The sequence below is a fragment of the Primulina tabacum genome, chromosome 8 (assembly GCF_025594145.1).
Source record: "Primulina tabacum isolate GXHZ01 chromosome 8, ASM2559414v2, whole genome shotgun sequence".
Taxonomy (NCBI): domain Eukaryota; kingdom Viridiplantae; phylum Streptophyta; class Magnoliopsida; order Lamiales; family Gesneriaceae; genus Primulina; species Primulina tabacum.
Genome location: NC_134557.1, coordinates 8,615,696 through 8,634,278, shown reverse-complemented (window position 1 = coordinate 8,634,278; position 18,583 = coordinate 8,615,696). Strand labels below are relative to the sequence as shown.

Below are 18,583 nucleotides of genomic sequence, written 5' to 3'. Positions count from 1 at the left end.
AAATGAAAAATTTGAAAAAGAAATATGAAAATATATATAGAGATACACTTCGAAAATTTGAGAGAGTGATAGAAATAGATGAGAGGAGAGAAGATAAGAAGAGAGGTGATGTGAAGCGACATAGAGAAAAATAAATAACTTGTGTATGAGTTAGAAGTTTTAAAATTCCATCCAAATCTTTGGGTTGAACCAAATACAATTTTTTACAATTTATAGTTGTACTTTAGACTTTAATGTTTGTATGTTAATGAAATCCATGAAAGTCAATGGAAAATTTGAATACCTATAGACTTTTATAGAGTTTTTAAAAGTCAATGTTGAATACCACTTGACTTTTTAAAACTTTATGAAAGTCTATTTCAAATACCACTAGACTTCTATAGAGTATGTAAAAATCTTAATTGAATATATTAGACATTTAAAATCTACAAAAATAATTAAAAATCAATAAATCTCCTATATTGAATACACTCGTTAGTAACACCTTAGCTTCTCTTTTTTTTCCCTTCTATTCCTTGCATTTAGGTTTTGTCAGATTTCTTTTTGGGCACCTACAAATTTCCGATTTTCTCGCGAAAAATATTTCCACTTCAGTTGAATTCAATTGAGTTATCATTCTTTTATTTTTACCTTCTTGAAGTAGATGAAATTTGTTTGATTTTTACTTTTGCCGATCTAGGGTTTGAATTGTTTGACTTTGCTCTCTTGTTCTTGAGGGTGTGATTGAATTGGATTTTTCGTTATTTTTACGAGTACTTCTCCAATTTTCTCCCTGTTGTGCTGTCGACTTGTGCGTTTCTATCCTTGAAATAATAGTTCAGGTTTGGTTCTAATAGTTCGATTTCGGGGTTGACGATCCTGTTATCAAATTTGGGAAAAGTGTTTTATGGAATTTGAATGCCAGAAGGATACAGAAATTTTGTTGAGAGACACTTCTACAAGTTGCTCGGATAATCCAGTTGTAGAGAAAGGTGACTCAGATCAATTGGTTGAGATCAACAAGAAAAATTTTGGATCGTTCCACACTGAATACTCAGATACTGTGTCAAAAGCTAATGCCAGAATCGAGTTCCCTTTCGGTGAAGCTTTGCTGTCTCATAGTGGTTCATTTTCTGATCTACCTCCGGCACTAATTTCTGAAATTCTGAATTTTCTTGATCCCAAAGAACTCGGGATTGTTGCTTGTGTCAGCACATCTTTGTACAGGCTCGCATCCGATCACCAAGTGTGGAAGGATTTTTACTACGAGAGGTGGGGACATCTGATATCTGCTGTCAATTTAGGGCCAGAATATTCAGATGAGAAATCGTGGAAGGAACTCTTTGTGGAGAGAGAGTTCCGGAGCAAGACCTTTATGGGACGCTACAGCATTGACACACTGTATGGGCATGCTGAAGCTGTTAGGACCGTTTTTGTTTTGGTTTCTAAAAAGCTGCTCTTCACCTCAGGATATGATCAGGTAGTAAGAATGTGGGACATGGAAGAAGGCCTTTCAATTGCATCATCTTGTCCTCTTGGTTGCACTATACGTGCGATTGCAGCTGATACTAAGCTTTTGATTGTTGGGGGTACGGATGGGTTCATACATGGTTGGAAGGTGGAAAATGGGAACCCTCACTTGTTTGATATTAGGTCACCTCATAATCAAAACATGGAATTTCGAGTCTGTGAACACGAAGGGCCTATAACTTGTCTTGCTTTGGATTTAGTTAAGATGTACAGTGGCTCTTGGGACATGACTATACGCATATGGGATCGCTCTTCTTTAAAATGCATGAAGGTCTTGATGCATGATGACTGGGTCTGGAACCTTGCTCCTCATGATACTACAATTGGGAGCACTGCAGGTTCTAGTGTTTACATTTGGGACACTATATCTGGGTGCCAAGTTACTGTTATTAATAACACTCATGTTGGTAATGCATATTCTTTGGCACGAAGTCACACAGGGAAGCTTTTGTTTACTGGAGGAGAAAACGGTTCTATACACATGTTTGAGGTTAGGAGTGTCAAGTGCCGTGCCCTAAAGGTTGCGACGTGGGTTCCTCACACTGGGCCTGTTTATTCTCTTGCATTTGAGTTCCCTTGGTTGGTCTCATGCTCCAGTGATGGTAAGATTTCACTTATTGATGTGAGGAAGTTGTTGAAGACAAGTCGGAGTTCCTTTTCTGGTAATACTTCCAAGGGTTACTGTGTGCACCTAAATAATGTAGAACCCCCACAGAGAATGCTGCATGGGTTTGGGTGCAATCTGTTCTCGGTGGGCATCGGTTCTGATCGTATTGTTTGCGGTGGTGAAGAAGGTGTTGTTAGGATATGGAACTTTTCACAAGCTCTGGAGATTGAGCAGAGTGTCCGTGCTTTGAAAGGTATAAGGCTTGAAAACAGGATTAGGCACCGTAAGCTCCAAACCGAAATTGGTGGTAAAGGTAGCAAAGGTGAGCAATGTTCAGTTGCTGCAAAGAACCAGATGAACAGCGATAAAACTGGTTGGCATAGCAAGCGTAGAGTAAGCGGCAAGCTGAAAGCGTAGGCTGTAGATTGTAGTATCTAATTGTTCCTTTTTCACAGTTATCATTTTAGTATCAATCGGCCAAGCGTGTATGGACTAATCCTATATAGTCTTTATTGTTCACATGAAATTTTATTGTCAAACGAATATGGATCTTGCTTAAAATGTGGTCATTCTTCTAATCAGCATTTTATCTCTGTTTGGCTATCACCTTTGTGCTCGTTTATCTATATATATATATATATATATATATATATATATGACTCGATGTCATATATTGCCCCTACTTATCTCACAAATCAAAACTAAATATTACTTTTGACAATATTTATTTACCATGCTGAGGATATGAGATACGCAAGTATTGTGAGATTCATGCAATGTTAAAAATGGTTTGAATAGGTCTCTTGTAAGATGGTCTCACGAATCTTTATTTGTTAGACGGTTCAATCATACCGATATTCACAATAAAAAGTAATAATCTTATCATAAAAAGTAATACTTTTTCATGGATGACTCAAATAAGTGATCCGTCTCACAAAATACGACACGTGAGATCGTCTCACACAAGTTTTTGTCACATGGTTTATAGAATATCATTTTAATTTTAATAAGTGGAAATAATGTTAACATTGTTGTCTCGAGAAAAATCTTCTGTATAATTCTTAGTTGAGGAGTGACGATTTTTTTAATTTTTCATAATCAATAGAAATACGATAAATTTTTATTACACACAAATGTTACAAAAAAAATTTCCTTCTTACCGATATTTATATATTGTCAAAATCAACATTTAAATTTCCTAGGAAAAATTTAAACCGAAGATTATAAATATCAATTTGAAAAAGTAAAAAATGTTATCATATTAAATACAACTTAAAAGAGAATTATTAATTAAATTATGAGAAAGAATAGAACTATTAATATTTTGTTTGTACAAATTACAAGTGAATCATTTCAATCAAAAGGCAAAACCTGCCCGACCCGGTTTCGGGAAAACCGTCTTTTCCTTCTCCGTCTGACGGGAGGCAACCTATCCCTAACCCACAACCGTGAAGACCTTTCCTCCGACCAGGTACGGAAAACCCTTTCAAACTCTCTCTTCAGACTCGCGTGCGTGTGCTTAGGATTGACTGCTCCGATTTTTAGTGGATGAGATATTCGCTGGGTGAAATTTAAATGATTGAAACTGGGATTTCTTGATTTGGATGTTTTATGCGAGGTTCGATTAATGGGGGTTGTGGTGGAATACGTGCAAAATTTATGGCCCTTCTCTGTGTTTGTATTCAATGACTTGAGAGCATCGGATGAAATAGTTAGGAAGTTGCGGATCCCGGAAACCACGAAGCATTTTGTTTATGCGATTCATGAGCCTGAATCTCAGTCTGTGATATATGTGCTGTCTGTTCAAAATTTGTCTGAGAGATCAGCTTTGGATGCTGAGTGTCTGATTAAAGAGATTAAACCTGACGCTGTAGTTGTTCAAGTAGGGCTATCTAATGGTTTAGGTGTTAATGGGTTTTCGAATGGTGGAACTGAGTCGAAGAAGAGTATTAGTAGTAGTATTGTTGAGAATGGTCTGACAATTGACGAATGCAGTGTCCCAACATCGTCGTTTGAGGTGTTAAAGAGATGTTTTTTACATAAGATTAACAAAGAAAAGTATGAGGATATGGCAGGGAGTGTGGTGTTGAGGGAAATCTTCGGGGTGAGTTTTAACCAGCATTTTGTGGCAGCCAAGAAGGCGGCAGAGGAAGTTGGTTCTTCATTTTTCATGCTTGAGTCACCTTTTGCAAAATGCAGCACAGATGGAGTTAGTGAGTGTGGCTTGGACACAGAGAACGAGGTTTCAAAGTCGAGTACTGGAATCCAAAATTCATTCGGTCTACAAACAAGTAACTTGGTTCCTGGAAGAATGGTAAGTTCGATGGCCTCCGTGAATTCAAGGGCCTTTTGTGTCACGGATGATATTGAGTCTCGAATGGTAAAGTCGTTATCATCACATTTGGTTCACTTAAGTCCTGTTTCAAAGGTTGGTAGTGAAGTTGTTCAGCCTTCAGTAGATTATGATGTCCCGGAATTCGCAAAATCAGTCTATCCTTTACTTGTTGATTTGCATGATATATTTGTTGAGATTCCATCTATGAAGACCGCGTTGGCATGTGCACAGAAAATGCTTTGTGATGTGAAAAAGGGGGAAACTATTGAGACTCGACTCCTTTCAGAAGTTTATGCATTTCAGATTGCAGTTGAGGGGCTGAGAATTGCCTTGAATAATGCAAGTCGAGTATCATTGGGCAAATTAAGAAATCCCATCTCTGCGAACACCAAATTTTCTGAACTTCCTCTAGAGGACATGTCACATGCTATTCTTGCTCAGGCTCTTAGAAGTCATACTAAGCAGTACAAATCATTAGTTGCTGTAGTTGATGCTAGTGCATTAGCTGGGCTTAGGAAACACTGGAAAACCGATGTGCCAATCGACGTAAAAAACATGGTCGAACAACTCGTCACTGATCTTGGAGATGAGGGTAAGCTCGATGACCATTCTTACAGAAAGCGGTTATTGGCGGATAAACCTGTGGTGGCAGTTGGGGCTGGTGCAACAGCAATTTTAGGAGTCTCTTCCCTCACCAAAGTTATCCCTGCATCAACGCTTATCCACATCCCTGCATCGTTGAAACTCATGTTTGCTCAGACCCAAAAGGCTATTATTTTTGCCATTGGCAAGGCTTTTGGTCCTAGCAAAGTGATTGCTCATGGAATGACAAGTTCTATGTTGAAAAGCTCTACCATGAAAGCTGCTGCATCTGCTGAGAAAATACGTTTTGTGGCTCACAATATGATAGCCTCGGCAGAAAAAACGAGCCTTTCTGCCATGAGAACAGCGTTTTATGAAATAATGAGAAAAAGAAAAGTTCGACCAATGCGAGCTTTACCCTGGACTACCTTTGGGTGTAGTATTGCAACTTGTGCTGGTTTGCTTGTCTATGGTGATGGAATCGAATGTGTTGCCGAATCATTGCCTGCGGCTCCATCGATAGCCAGTTTGGGCCGTGGAATCCGAAGCTTGCATGAGGCATCTCAGGCCGTCAAGCAAGTGGAGAGTTCCAGAATACAAAAATCAATAGAATCACTTCTGTACAAATTCAAGAACATAAAAACTCAATAAAACAAACGTTTATGCACCATCTTAGTGGCTTCGTGGTCCATGACTCCTCTCTCAGATACTTGAGTCTGGTAACTCTCTGTAAATAACATGAAGATATTACAGATTAGCTTGTGAGTTTCCTTGGAATATTTTCCGTTACCTAATAGGAAATGGCATTTCTAAATCATTTTCTTTTTCAGTATTTCTTCTTAGAAAATAATAAATGAAGGGTTCTGGCCTAAATGTTCCACAGTTTCTGATGTAGACTTATGGATGAATGATTAATTACAATTTTATATCCACCCGATATTTGTGTATTTCTTTATCAACCCATATTCATAATATGGCTAGTTGAAGTATAGTCCTACAAATTATGTCTCCCTATGTTGCAAATCGATATGATGTATTCCTCATTTGAAGCATCCTATCCACCAAATGGTATCTTGGATGATCCTGTTTACCTCATACTGCACCTTCCCCGATCAATGGGATCGATAGGCACCTGCTCCTTCTGATAGATGTGTGATGCAGATTCAAGTTTTTGTTTACTGTTGTTTCTACAATATCAAGTTTTTAAGTAGAAGTAAGCTTCTTCTCTATGCCTCGCAACAATCTTTGTTGTGTTGGAATGTACATTATAAAGTTTTTATCATAATGGATAAAGTTTATAATACCACATCACGAGAATAATTTTTTTTTATTGAATTACTTATCGAAGTCTTATATTCAGCGAAAATCTATTATATCCTAAATCAGATTTTTTATTTCTTCCATTTGCATTTTAGATGAATTGCTTATTTATATTTTAATTGTTAAATAATGTGTCGGCATATAAAATAAAAAAATTATAAATTGTAAATTCGTCAGCAAAACTGATAAATGCATCCAATATTTTTGTCGGTGACACATCACTCTACCACAAATTTGAAGCGAGAAATAAAAGGGTGCAGTAATTATTAAAAATAAAAAAATAAAAAAACGTCTGACATATGTTTGTCTCCTCTGTTTTACTTCTCAAAATTGTCAAAAATTCGCATGAGACGATTTCACGGGTCGTATTTTGTGTGACGGATCTTTTATTTGGATCATCCATGAAAAAATAATATTTTTTATGCTAAGAGTATTACTTTTTATTGTGAATATCGGTAGACTTGACCCGTCTCACAGATAAAGATTTGTGAGATTAATTATGGTTTGAGTTTAGATAAAAAAAATACAAACTAAATCATATTTTATCGATTTAATTTATTAAAAGTTTCTTATTAAAACATGACCTTTTTATAACTAAATCATCTCAAATTATGAATTTCAATTTGTTACTTATTTAGATGATTAATTTTAAGTTTAAAGTTTTAGATTAAACTAAGCATTGTAATTTGGAAAAATTGACACTCGAGGAAAAATTGACAGGTGACATTTGATATAAGTTGAATAAATATTTTATCCATCTTGAACTATTATGATTATAAGTAAAAATAATATATTAAAATACTTATGTATGTTACAGAATTTTACAACTCACAAAGAAATTTAAATTTTTTGAGTTGTAATTATATTTATTTGGGTCAAGATCTACAATAAAAAAAAATTAATATAATTAAATTATTACAAAGCTCACAAATAATAAATTACATACTAACAATTAAATAATATATCCAAGAAAACTACATTGAAGTAACAAAATTTATCACATAATTTTTATATTAATTAATATAATCGGTTTGGTAATGTTTATTTGATCCAAATTTTGAATCAAACCAATTTTTATGATTTTGTTAATTTTAAAACTAATTCAAACCTTGATTGGATAAATATGTGTTAATTAATATGTTATTTATCCAAATAAGTAAATTAAACTATTATTAAAAAAATTAATAAATTGAACTGGAGTAAATTACTTGCATCCATACATATTTTTTTTAGTATGCATCCATAAATTTTTGGAGTCTGTCACAATATATATTTTCCTTCTTGCTATTAGAAAAATGTAGTTGAAAAATTCACTTTTGCTGCAAGAGCACTGCAAAATCAAGAATCATCTTAACAAAAACTTACCCAAACAAAATCAAGATTCAATTTTTAATTTTTCGTACGATGAAAAACTAGATAAAAATAACAAAAACTTACCCAAACAAAGTCAAGATTCAATTTTTAATTTTTCGTACGATGAAAAACTAGACAAAATTCCACTACTTTATTTTATATATATATTTCTGCGCTGAAATTAATGACTTCTCCTCCATACCAATTTTATTTCGAAATAAATGTATTTTTCAGTTAAAGTAGAGATACAACTGAAATAGTGCGGCCAAGAAATATATTTTTCCTTTTGTTTGTTCAATGCTCTGGTTTTCTTGATGTGGGCACTGGATGGCGTTCTAGATTGCAGTTTTCTGAGTTTTGATTGATTGGTGTGGGTTAAAGTTGTCTTCTTTGTTGCAGTGGCTTTTAGTCGAAGGGTTGAGTTATCTCGTAGATTTTGGAAATTTTCGGAACTGGAATCAAAATCCTGATATTAACTGTGTTCTTTCATTTATGGGTTTTTTTAGTTCTCAGATTTCCGTCTTTCCTCTCATGACACTGGTTTCTTTGTGGTTTAAGATGGCTTGATTTCGCTTTGCATTGCTCCTAGGAATTGAATTTCATGTCTTGTTTGAATTTTACTGCGTTCATGGATTTCTGCATCAATTTGGCTAGGAAGGTCGAGCTGGCCGGAACCGAAGGGGGCCGATTCAAGGAAGTTGAAGAAGAGCCTCCTGTGCCTGTTTCAGTACAGTTGCTCGACGTTCTACTGATGCGTCTGAAACATCTTTTGAAACTCCACCATGGTATTTTTTTTGGCATTTTTATTCCGGCTGACGTTCATTTTTCATCTCAAGAAGGGAGAGGAATCGATGAAGGTTTAGAGTATTCCGATGGTATGAAAGAAAATTTATTGTCACCACAAATAGAAGAGACTTAAGAATCAGAAGACGAATTTGATGAACCCTCTTCAACTACTCTTGTTCGTCGTTTCAAAAAAATAAACAGGGAAATGAGAAATGATGTCAATCTTGATTCGCGCGATATGGCACCAGAAGTACCAGTAACCAAGTTACCGAGTTTTGATGTGAGGAAGGCCAAAGAATTCCTCGTCAATGAGGATTCAACCATTCCATCATCAGAAAGATTAACATTAGAAACCAAGTTTGTGAATGGGGAGAATAATAACTCTCCTGATCTGTCACTATTTAAAGAGATATCTTTCAAGATTTCTCCATTTGAATGATGTGAACATAACACCTGTCAAAAGTGAATTTGAAGAAAAGATGGCAACTAAGGACATCTTTTCTAGCATGAAAAATATGGAACATCTTTTCTTCAAGGCATCTGAATCCGGTAAAGAAGTTCCCCGAATGCTTGAAGCGCATAAATTTCATTTCCGTCCAGTCTACCCTGGGAAAGCAAGTAAATATATCAGTGTTCCTCTTACACATTTTTACATTCGCATGTTAGAGTGATAGTGTTAGTGTTATTTCAGGACAATAATGAGATTTCAATAGAGTTTTTGCAATGGGGCGATCATATATGCTGATCTTTGAGATATACTTGAAGCATAGAGGATCATTAGTTCCGCAACTTTCTCAATGATTCATCTCTGATACAATGGTGAAATTCAAAGAAAACTTCTCGTATTTTTCAGGTGGAGCGGTTGCCTCTCCATTAATAAGATCTTGTTTCTCTTGTGGGGATGATCCAAGTGAGATTCAAGAAGGTAGTTCTGTCCAACTTTATCAATTCATTGTAGTTTTTCAGGCGTCCCAGCATTAGGAATCTTGTCATTGTCATTAACTTATGGAATCGTTTTTCGGTTTTATTTCTTTTGTTCAGAGCCTCCTCAAAATTCCGTGAAGTACTTGACATGGCTCCGGACAGCATTTTCATCACAAATATTGTTGATGCAAACTCCTTTGACAATACGGTTGATCTTAGTAAAAAAAATTGACAATATATGTATGGTATCTGGTACTCATGCCTCAACCTTGGACAGGCTTTATGCATGGGAGAAGAAGCTTTATGATGAAGTAAAGGTATGCTTTTCCATATCATCACTGATACTCACGGGAAATTTATGGTCCGATTCCAGCAAGTGTCACTAGTCCAGACGCAGGTTTTTGAAATGGTCCTTAGCCTGAAATCACGAAGAAGACCGTTAGAAGGGGGTCAGGAAGGTGTCCTGGCGTAGCCCCTCCGACGCTCAAGTCAGTGACTGAGGATATATGGGGGGAGCAGCTAAGGGTGCTGCTGAAAACAATATATTGAATGAATGAACTGAACACTCAAACCTGGTATTTATAGGAGAATACCTGGGCCCGTGATAGGCCTGTCTTCCATTTGGGCTAAGGATGGGCCAGGGGTAATGGGCTCATCCATGGGGTATCATCAGTCTCCCCCTCCCGAGTCGAACTGAATCGCAGGTTCGAAGTTCGATTAATTGTGTTGTCCTCGGTTTATAAGGCATGACTTGTGCGTTATTTCTTGGCTGCTCACTAGTCTCCATAAGTTTGGAAACATATCAAATCGCAATCCTGCTCTGAAAGGAAAGATTTGATCTGGACCTCCTATGTAAATAGATGTCTTCTTCTCAATTCATTCTCATTTTTCCCACACAGCATTTCCTTCACCCTTCATTCACCAGCCCTCCCCCACCTATTTTCGCGTGCTCATCCCCTCACACCCTCGCTCCCAATCGCAATCCTGCTCACGCCAACAGCCCTCGCCCCTCTCCCAACTGCACGTTCCTTGCCTCCGCATGCTGCACCCTCGCCCCTGCCCTCGCCTGCCTCTGCCTGTTGTACCCTCGCCCCTCGCCACTGCCCTCGCCCCTCGCCCATCGCCCAACTGCACGATCCCTGCCTCCGCCTGCTACACCCTCACCCCTGCCCTGGCCTGCCTCCACTTGCTGTACCCTCGCCCCTCGCCACTGCCCTCGCCCCTCGCCCATCACCCAACTACACGCTCACTGCCTCCGCCTGCTGCACGCTCGCCTCTCCCTCGCCCATCACCCAACTACACGCTCACTGCCTCCGCTTGCTGCACGCTCGCCTCTCCCTCGCCCTTGCCCTCTCCCCCTCGCCTTGCTCGATTGCCCTCACCAATCTCCCGTCTCGCCTGCCTCACCAGTCACCGCCCTCGCCAACCCCTAGCCCTCGCCCCTACGCCTGCCCTAGTCTCGCCCCTCGCCCAGCTCCACCTCGCCGCCCATCACCTCGTTGCTTGCCCCAGCTGCCCCACGTATTACCAGCCTCGCCTCGCCTCGCCTCGCCTCGCCTTCTAGTCATGCCTCGCCCTTCCAGATGTGTGTGCGCTCGCCCTCCTAGCATCGCCTCGCGCAAGCCTTCTCCCTATCCCTTCGCCCCGTCACCTCTCAACCTCGCCCGCAGCCTCGCTCTTGCCCCTACGTGCATCACCCTCGCCCGATCGCCCGCGCCTACCGCCACGCTCATCCTCGCCCAAGGCTCATTACCTACTTGCTCTCTTGGCCAAGCACACCCTCGCCTCGCACCTCGCTAAAGCACCCCCTCGCCCTTGCGAATGATTGTTTCTGAAGAGCTTTCGGGGGCAACCCCGTAATTTTCGCAACGGCAAACATCGTTCTTTATCGATAAACGGAATAAAATTTTCTAACACGGAATGTCCTCGACGCCTCCATCTTCAAGGTCCTCTACTAAGCTTTTGAAGGAAAATAATTCCCACTTTCCCGTGCCCTCGACTCCTCTGCTAAAATAGTCCTTAGCAGGAAAAATAAAAACTTCAATCTCCTCACCCTCTAACTCCACTGCCAGGCGATGCCTTAGCAAGAAAATAAAGATTCTTCACCCTCACCCTCTGACTCATCTGCTAGGCGATGCCTTAGCAGGGAAATAAAGTTTCTCCACCATCACCCTCTAACTCCTTTTCTAGGTGACGCCTTAGCAGGAAAATAAAGATTCTTCACCCTCACCCTCTGACTCTTCTGCTAGGCGATGCCTTAGCAGGGAAATAAAGTTTCTCCACAACCACCCTCTAACTCCTCTGCTAGGTGACGCCTTAGCAGGAAAATAAAGATTCTTCATCCTCACCCTCTAACTCCTCTGTTAGGCGATGCCTTAGCAGGAAAATTAAGTTTCTCCACCATCACTCTCTAACTCCTCTGCTAGGTGACGCCTTAGCAGGAAAATAAAGATTCTTCACCCTCACCCTCTGACTCCTCTGCTAGGCGATGCCTTAGCAGGGAAATAAAGTTTCTACCCCATCACCCTTTAACTCCTCTGCTATGTGACGCCTTAGCAGGAAAATAAAGATTCTTCATCTTCACCCTCTGACTCCTATGCTAAGGCGATGCCTTAGCAGGAAAATAAAGATTAGTCATCCTCACCCTCTGACTCCTCTGCTAGGCGATGCCTTAGCAGGAAAATAAAGTTTCTCCACCCTCACCCTCTAACTCCTCTACCAGGCGACGTCTTAGCAGGAAAATAAAAATTTCATCTCGTCACCCTCTAACTCCTCTGCTAGGCGACGCCTTAGCAGGAAAATAAAAATTTCATCTCGTCACCCTCTGACTCCCCTGCTAGGCGATGCTTTAGCAGGAAAATAAAGATTCTCCACCCTCACCCTCTAACTCCTCTGATAGGCGACGCCTTAGCAGGAAAATAAAAATTTCACCTCGTCACCCTCTGACTCCTCTGCTAGGCGATGCCTTTAGCAGGAAAATAAAGATTCTCCATCTTCACCCTCTAACTCCTCTGCTAGGCGACGCCTTAGCAGGAAAATAAAAATTTCGTCTCGTCACCCTCTAACTCCTCTGCTAGGCGACGCCTTAGCAGGAAAATAAAAATTCTTCTCCTCCTTAACTCTGCTCCTCTACTAGGCGCAGCCTAAGTAGGTAAAATGATTTTTCTCCTCCTCCACTCTTCTCCTCTACTAGGCGCAGCCTAAGTAGGTAAAATTTAATTTTTCTCCTCACCATATAGGCTCCTCTGCTAGGCGATGCCTTAGCAGGAAAATAAAAATTTTCTCCTCCACAAATCTGCTCCTTTGCTAGGCGATGCCTTATCAGGAAAATAAAATTTTTCTCCTTCCTCACTCTGCTTCCTCTGCTAGGCGACGCCATAGCAGGAAAATAACATTTTTCTCCTCTCAAACTCTGATCCTCTGCTAGGTGACGCCATAGCAGAAAAATAAATTTTTCTCCTCCCCAACTTGCTCCTCTGTTAGGCGGTGCCTTAGCAGGAAAATAAAATTCACCTCCTCCACTCTGCTCCTCTGCTAGACGATGCCTTAGCAGGAAAAATGGAACTTCTCCCGAACTCTGCTCCTCTGTTAGGCGATGCCTTAACAGGAAAATTTAATTCATTTCATCCTCACAATGCAACAACATCCACGAACTTAATATAAGAACTTGGCTTTATTAAATTTCGACTGATAACATAAGACAAATTCATAAACGAAATACAGCAAAATTCAAGTCAACATTAATATTCTCTAAGGTGGTAAGAGTTCTAGAGCCTCTTTAGAGCCTTGCCCGGCGCATTCTCAACTTTCATCTCTACTCCTCTTGTACCTCCACAGGACAAAGTTACCCACTTCTTCCTTTCCTAATCATGTTAAGCTCCACACGCGCTCTTTTTCTCCTCCTCTCTCACTAACCCCTTCACAACACCGACGCGTGACTTTTTGGTCCCCGCACAAGACTCCAACTCCTTTTCCCACAGAAAACTTAAGCTTCTGATGATAAGTGGAAGATACGGCTCTGAAATCCTTCAGGGCTGGCCGTCCTAGAATTGCATTATACGCTGACGGGGTATCTACCACGGTGAAGGCTATCATTTTTGTTACCCGCCGAGGATCAGTCCCCAAGGATAGGGGAAGAACAATCTGACCCAAAGGCGGGATGACGTGTCCTGCAAACCCGTACAGCGGGGTGGATACCGGCTCAAACTCAAATCCTTCCATCTTCATTTGATCCAACGTGCTCTTGAACAAGACGTTCACGGAGCTTCCATTATCAATAAATATCCTCGCCACATCATAATTGGCAATGGTGGCCGTCACCACCAAGGCATCGTTATGTGGAGTCACAACGCCTCGGAGGTCTTTCGGGCCAAAGCTGATCACGGGGTCTTGTGATAAGTCTGCACCCCTAGATATTTCAAAGTTTTCCAACCTCCTACCATGCGCTTTCCGAGCTCGCCCGGAATCTCCGTCCGTAGCACCCCCCGAGATCATATGAATAATTCCTCTCGTAGGGTGGTTATTCTCATCCATTCCCCTCCTCGGTTCGACGGGCTCCTGAGGGACATCTTGACCTCGACCTTCTACTCTCTGCTCCCCAACCCTCCGATTTATCCATGGGGGGCCTTGACCATGCCTAGGGGACGGGTGAGACCTCGGTCGACTCCCAGGTGCGGATCTTTCTCGTCTGTCCCATGAAGGCAATCTAGCACTGTACTCAACCCTTCGTGACTTCTCCCACCTTCCCGCGGGCTCTCCTCACCTCCATCACCTCGTCCCGACTCCTATCCAGGGGAACATGTGATGAGAATTGTCCTCTGCCCCTAGCCTTATCATCCTCCTTCTCGCCCGTGCCTCTCTTCCTACCTCCTCTTTCTGCTCCCTCAACTCTACTTCCCCCAGGACGCTGCTCAATCCTCTTATGCCGCTGGGCATCTTCAAGATTTACATATTTTTCCGCCCGAGATAACAGATCATCATAACTTGATGGAGGTTTCTTCACTAACGATTTAAAGAACTCTCCTCCTCTAAGTCCTTGGGTAAAGGCACTTATCATGATGTCAGGGGAAGCATCTGGTATATCCAGCGCTGCATCGTTGAAATGCCGGATAAATTCTCACAGAGTTTCAGTTTCTTGCTGCTTCATCACAAACAAGCTCAAATAATTTCTTTGGTGCCTCTTGCTACTAGCGAATCTGTGCAAGAAAGCAGCGGAAAAATCTTCGAAAGATCGTAGAGAGTTGGGCTGCAAGGTATTAAACCATTGCTGGGCTGACCTCACCAACGTGCCCAGAAACACCTTACACTTAACTCCATCTGAATATTGATGCAACAGAGCTGTGTTCTCAAACCTTCCCAAATGTTCTTCTGGGTCAGTACGACCTTCGTACTCTCCCACATTTGATTGTGGGAAACTTGGAGGAAGCCCTTCCTCCAACATGGCGGGGGAAAAAGGACTCTCCTTCTTGGACACTGGAGCTCTGTTTCCCAATTGTTGCCTCAACATTCTTATCTCCTTCCACATCTCCTCTATCTCGGGATTCTCCTCACCTTGGAGGGGTTGCGTCTCTTCAACCCTGCTCTGATGACCCTCAGCATTCTCCTCTCGCTCTTGGCGAGTGGCTTGTCCTTCAGCAAACATAGACTCTTGATTCCTCTTCATGGCCTCGTCCACCGTCCGGGTAATAAATTGACCCAACTACTCCAAGGTCAAGTTCCCCACATTTTCATTAGGACGGGGTTGCTCGACCCTGGTCTCTTGACGAGGTTGTTCGGCTCTTTTCTCTTGACGAGGTTGTTCCTGTCTCGTCTCAAGATACGGTTGTTCCTGTCTTGTCTCAACATGAGGTTGTTCGAGTCCCTTTTGAGGACGCGATGATGCTGAGGTAGCTCTTCTACTCCATCTCTTGCCTACCATCTCTACGTCTCAACTCAAACTTTCCCACAGACGGCGCCAAGTGATACTCACGGGAAATTTTGGGTCCGATTCCAGCAAGTGTCACTAGTCCAGACGCAGGTTTTTGAAATGGTCCTGAGCCTGAAATCACGAAGAAGACCGTTATAAGGGGGCCAGGAGGGTGTCCTGGCGTAGTCCCTCCGACGCTCAAGTCAGTGACTGAGGATATATGGGGGGAGCAGCTAAGGGTGTTGCTGAAAACAATATATTGAATGAATGAACTGAACACTCAAACATGATATTTATAGGAGAATACCTGGGTCCGTGATAGGACCTGTCTTCCATTTGGGCTAAGGATGGGCCACAGGTAATGGGCTCATCAATGGGGTATCAATCACAATGTCTATTTTTCGGTGTTATATCCTATTGAATAACTGCTGCTACTAAATCTCTTTAGGATATTTGCCCTTTCCAGGCTGGCCAGGTGCTTAGAAGTAATTTTGATCAGAAGTGCAAGTTTCTCTTACTGCAAGAATAACGAGGACAAAGTACGGAGAAAGCCCGTTATGTAGTCAAGGATCTACATTCAAGAAGTCGAGTTTCTGTTCATAGAATTAACTCTATCTCAAAGACAATCGAAGAAATTAGAGACGAGGAGCTTCCAGCCCCAACTCGAGGAGTTAATTGATGGGTGAGCATTTGTCAATATTTTCATTGATAATTATACACAATAACTTTTAAAATAGTGAAACTCGTCCGGAGACCCTTAGGTAAAAGATTATGCAAAAGTTTAAAGTGTCATTGTCTCCAAATATAAAGGAAGTATGGCGCCTCCCCATCATTTTCAGTTCTATTTTGAATCACATATAAATTCAATACTACACCTTTAGTCACCCAATAGTTATCTGTTTCCGTGGTCCTGCCCCCAACAGAGAGCACTATCTGATTAATCATTGGGATGCAACAACTATTGCTACGTTGTGGTTATCTATATAGCATAAGGATCAACTCATGAGGCTTAACTATTTTCCATTTTGAAATATTTGAGTGAGAAAACTGCCAAAAGTTGTAATTTTTGGCATAAAATATATAAAGCATTCAAGCCTCCCATTACTAATTGTTCTTGTTACCAATGACAGACTGATTAGAATGTGGGAAACGATGCTGGAATGTCACAATCTTCAATTTCACATCGCAACGATATCGCAGCACCCTGGAAGCACAATGCCCAATGTTCACTCATATTCACAAAGACAGATGACAATTAATCTGGAAAATGAACTGAATTCTCTATTATCAAGCTTCACAAAATGGTTAGGCGCACGGAAGATATACATCGAAGCAATAGATAAGTGGCTCTTAAAATGTTTGTTGCTTCCACTGATGGAAATTCAGGGAAATGAGACTCGACCGTGATTTATTTTAAAAAAAAGATCCATAAGTCAATTTACATAAATGTCTTTCTGTTTTAAATATAAATACATCATTAACTTAAACTCTTTAACATTAAATTCATCCATCTCATTCAGTCGAATCCAAACTAAGTTTCTCTTCAGTCGACCTCCTTCCATTTCCTTTCCGACGACGATTCTTAATGCAAATCGTCTTTCTCATCCCGGCAATTCTCCACTCATATCCTTCCAATCTAAGCAAACTCAATCGGACAAATGACTGACAAAAATATGTTAACGTTAAAGTTTATTTCGATTTATTGCTTCTGTTTCTTCGACTCACTTGAAGAAGAAAAGGGTGGACACAAGCTTGTGTCGACCCAAGCACTTGGTCCAAGCAAGCGCTTGGTAGCTTGGACGACCCACGCTTTGGGCGCTTGGTTGGTAGACCCAAAAGTTGGGTCGACCAACTACAACACTTTTGGGTCAACCAACTTTAAGTTGGGTCTACCTTGTTTTGCATCGACCAACCAAAAGTTGGGTCTACCAACCAAGACTTGGGTCGACCCAATGTTTTTTTGGGTCGACCATGGTGATTTCTGGGTCGATCATGTTGCTTCTAGGTCGACTCTGTTGATCCATGTCTGGTCGACTCATGTTGATTTTGGGTCGATCGAGGTTGTTTTTGGGTCGAATCTTTTTTTAACACATGAATCTATGGATTTGACAAATATGACTGATAATTATTTAATTTTGACAGATAATTACACAATTTTGATCAATGTTGCATGTTTTTAACATATAAATCACATAATTTCACAAGTATGTTCTATAATGTTACATTATTATGTTACATGGTATGACATATGAGTCACAATTTCAGAACGATGTTACAAGTTTTGACATATGAATCACAATTTCACAATTATGTTACATGTTTCAACATATGAATTACAATTTCACAAGTATATTATATAATATTGTATTTTTTAACATATGAATCACATATTTAGCTAGGTCGACACAAAGTAGCATTTATGTAGCAAACAAGGGTCGACCAAGGACCTTGTTGTTTTTGGGTCGACCCAAAGGCTGAAACTTTGGGTCGACCCTTGTTGCTTTCCTTTTGGGTCGACTCAAAGGTATATCCTACAAAATTCAACAAAAATTAAGAGAATGAGAATATACAAAAATTAATTAAAAAAAAGCGTGGCACACGGAACAAAAGAATGAAACCTCCACCCATAAGAAACTTCGCCCCCACCCAGATACATGATATGCAGCGGTTGGTTGGAGATGATCAATTAATGAATTACCTTGTAAAGTAGTTGTTGATTCGATCAAAGATTTAGCAGCTTAAGTTGCTCACTTCTTGCCCCATCAAGAAAAGAGTAGCGTGAACAGTGCGAATCACTCTTACAAAACATCCTTGTCGGATCGACCTGATGGTAATCATGGTATCAATATGTCTAGAGAGACGGTTTTTGAGGATCATGTGGCTGTGTTTGATCGATTTTGTACGAGGTTGGTGGGTTTTCTTGGCAGTTTGAACAGCTATGCAGAGTGTTCAGTGAAGAAGTTTGCTGAACCCCAGAATCAAGAAGCCAAGAATTATCGTGAACACTTGAAGTTCCTACAGAAGGAGATTTCGTCTGAATTTTAGAGCTACAGATTTTGGGAAGGCTGCAAAAATAAATAATAAATAATGTGTAGATGTAAAATGGTTGGTTTGTTGAGTTATTTGTACATTATGAGGAATAAAACACGGGTAGCTTCCCGGTAATGGGATTGGATTTCAAATGAAAGAGCTCAAGGTATGTCCAGGACTTTATGTGTGTTAGCTAAGCGATAAGTGGTGGAAATAAATTAAGTGGATACAC

The 18,583-nt window shown here is 40.5% G+C and overlaps 2 protein-coding genes and 1 pseudogene across 2 annotated transcripts; all 3 read left to right on the top strand.

Moving 5' to 3' along the window:
* The first annotated feature begins 482 nt into the window (after positions 1-482).
* Positions 483-2,647, top strand: LOC142553603 (F-box/WD-40 repeat-containing protein At5g21040-like). Its single transcript, XM_075663973.1, has one exon. It carries the CDS (start codon positions 887-889, stop codon positions 2,531-2,533), a length of 1,647 nt encoding a protein of 548 aa, XP_075520088.1. The 5' UTR covers positions 483-886; the 3' UTR covers positions 2,534-2,647.
* A 1,096-nt stretch (positions 2,648-3,743) lies between these two features.
* LOC142554544 (uncharacterized) lies at positions 3,744-5,684 on the top strand. Its single transcript, XM_075665207.1, has one exon. It carries the CDS (start codon positions 3,744-3,746, stop codon positions 5,682-5,684), a length of 1,941 nt encoding a protein of 646 aa, XP_075521322.1.
* A 2,650-nt stretch (positions 5,685-8,334) lies between these two features.
* Positions 8,335-17,061, top strand: LOC142554543 (uncharacterized; annotated as a pseudogene).
* The last annotated feature ends 1,522 nt before the right edge of the window (positions 17,062-18,583 follow it).

Bases quoted from the DNA above. Each gene is read 5' to 3' on its own strand.
- LOC142553603 (XM_075663973.1), top strand. From the start codon at position 887: ATGGAATTTGAATGCCAGAAGGATACAGAAATTTTGTTGAGAGACACT.
- LOC142554544 (XM_075665207.1), top strand. From the start codon at position 3,744: ATGGGGGTTGTGGTGGAATACGTGCAAAATTTATGGCCCTTCTCTGTG.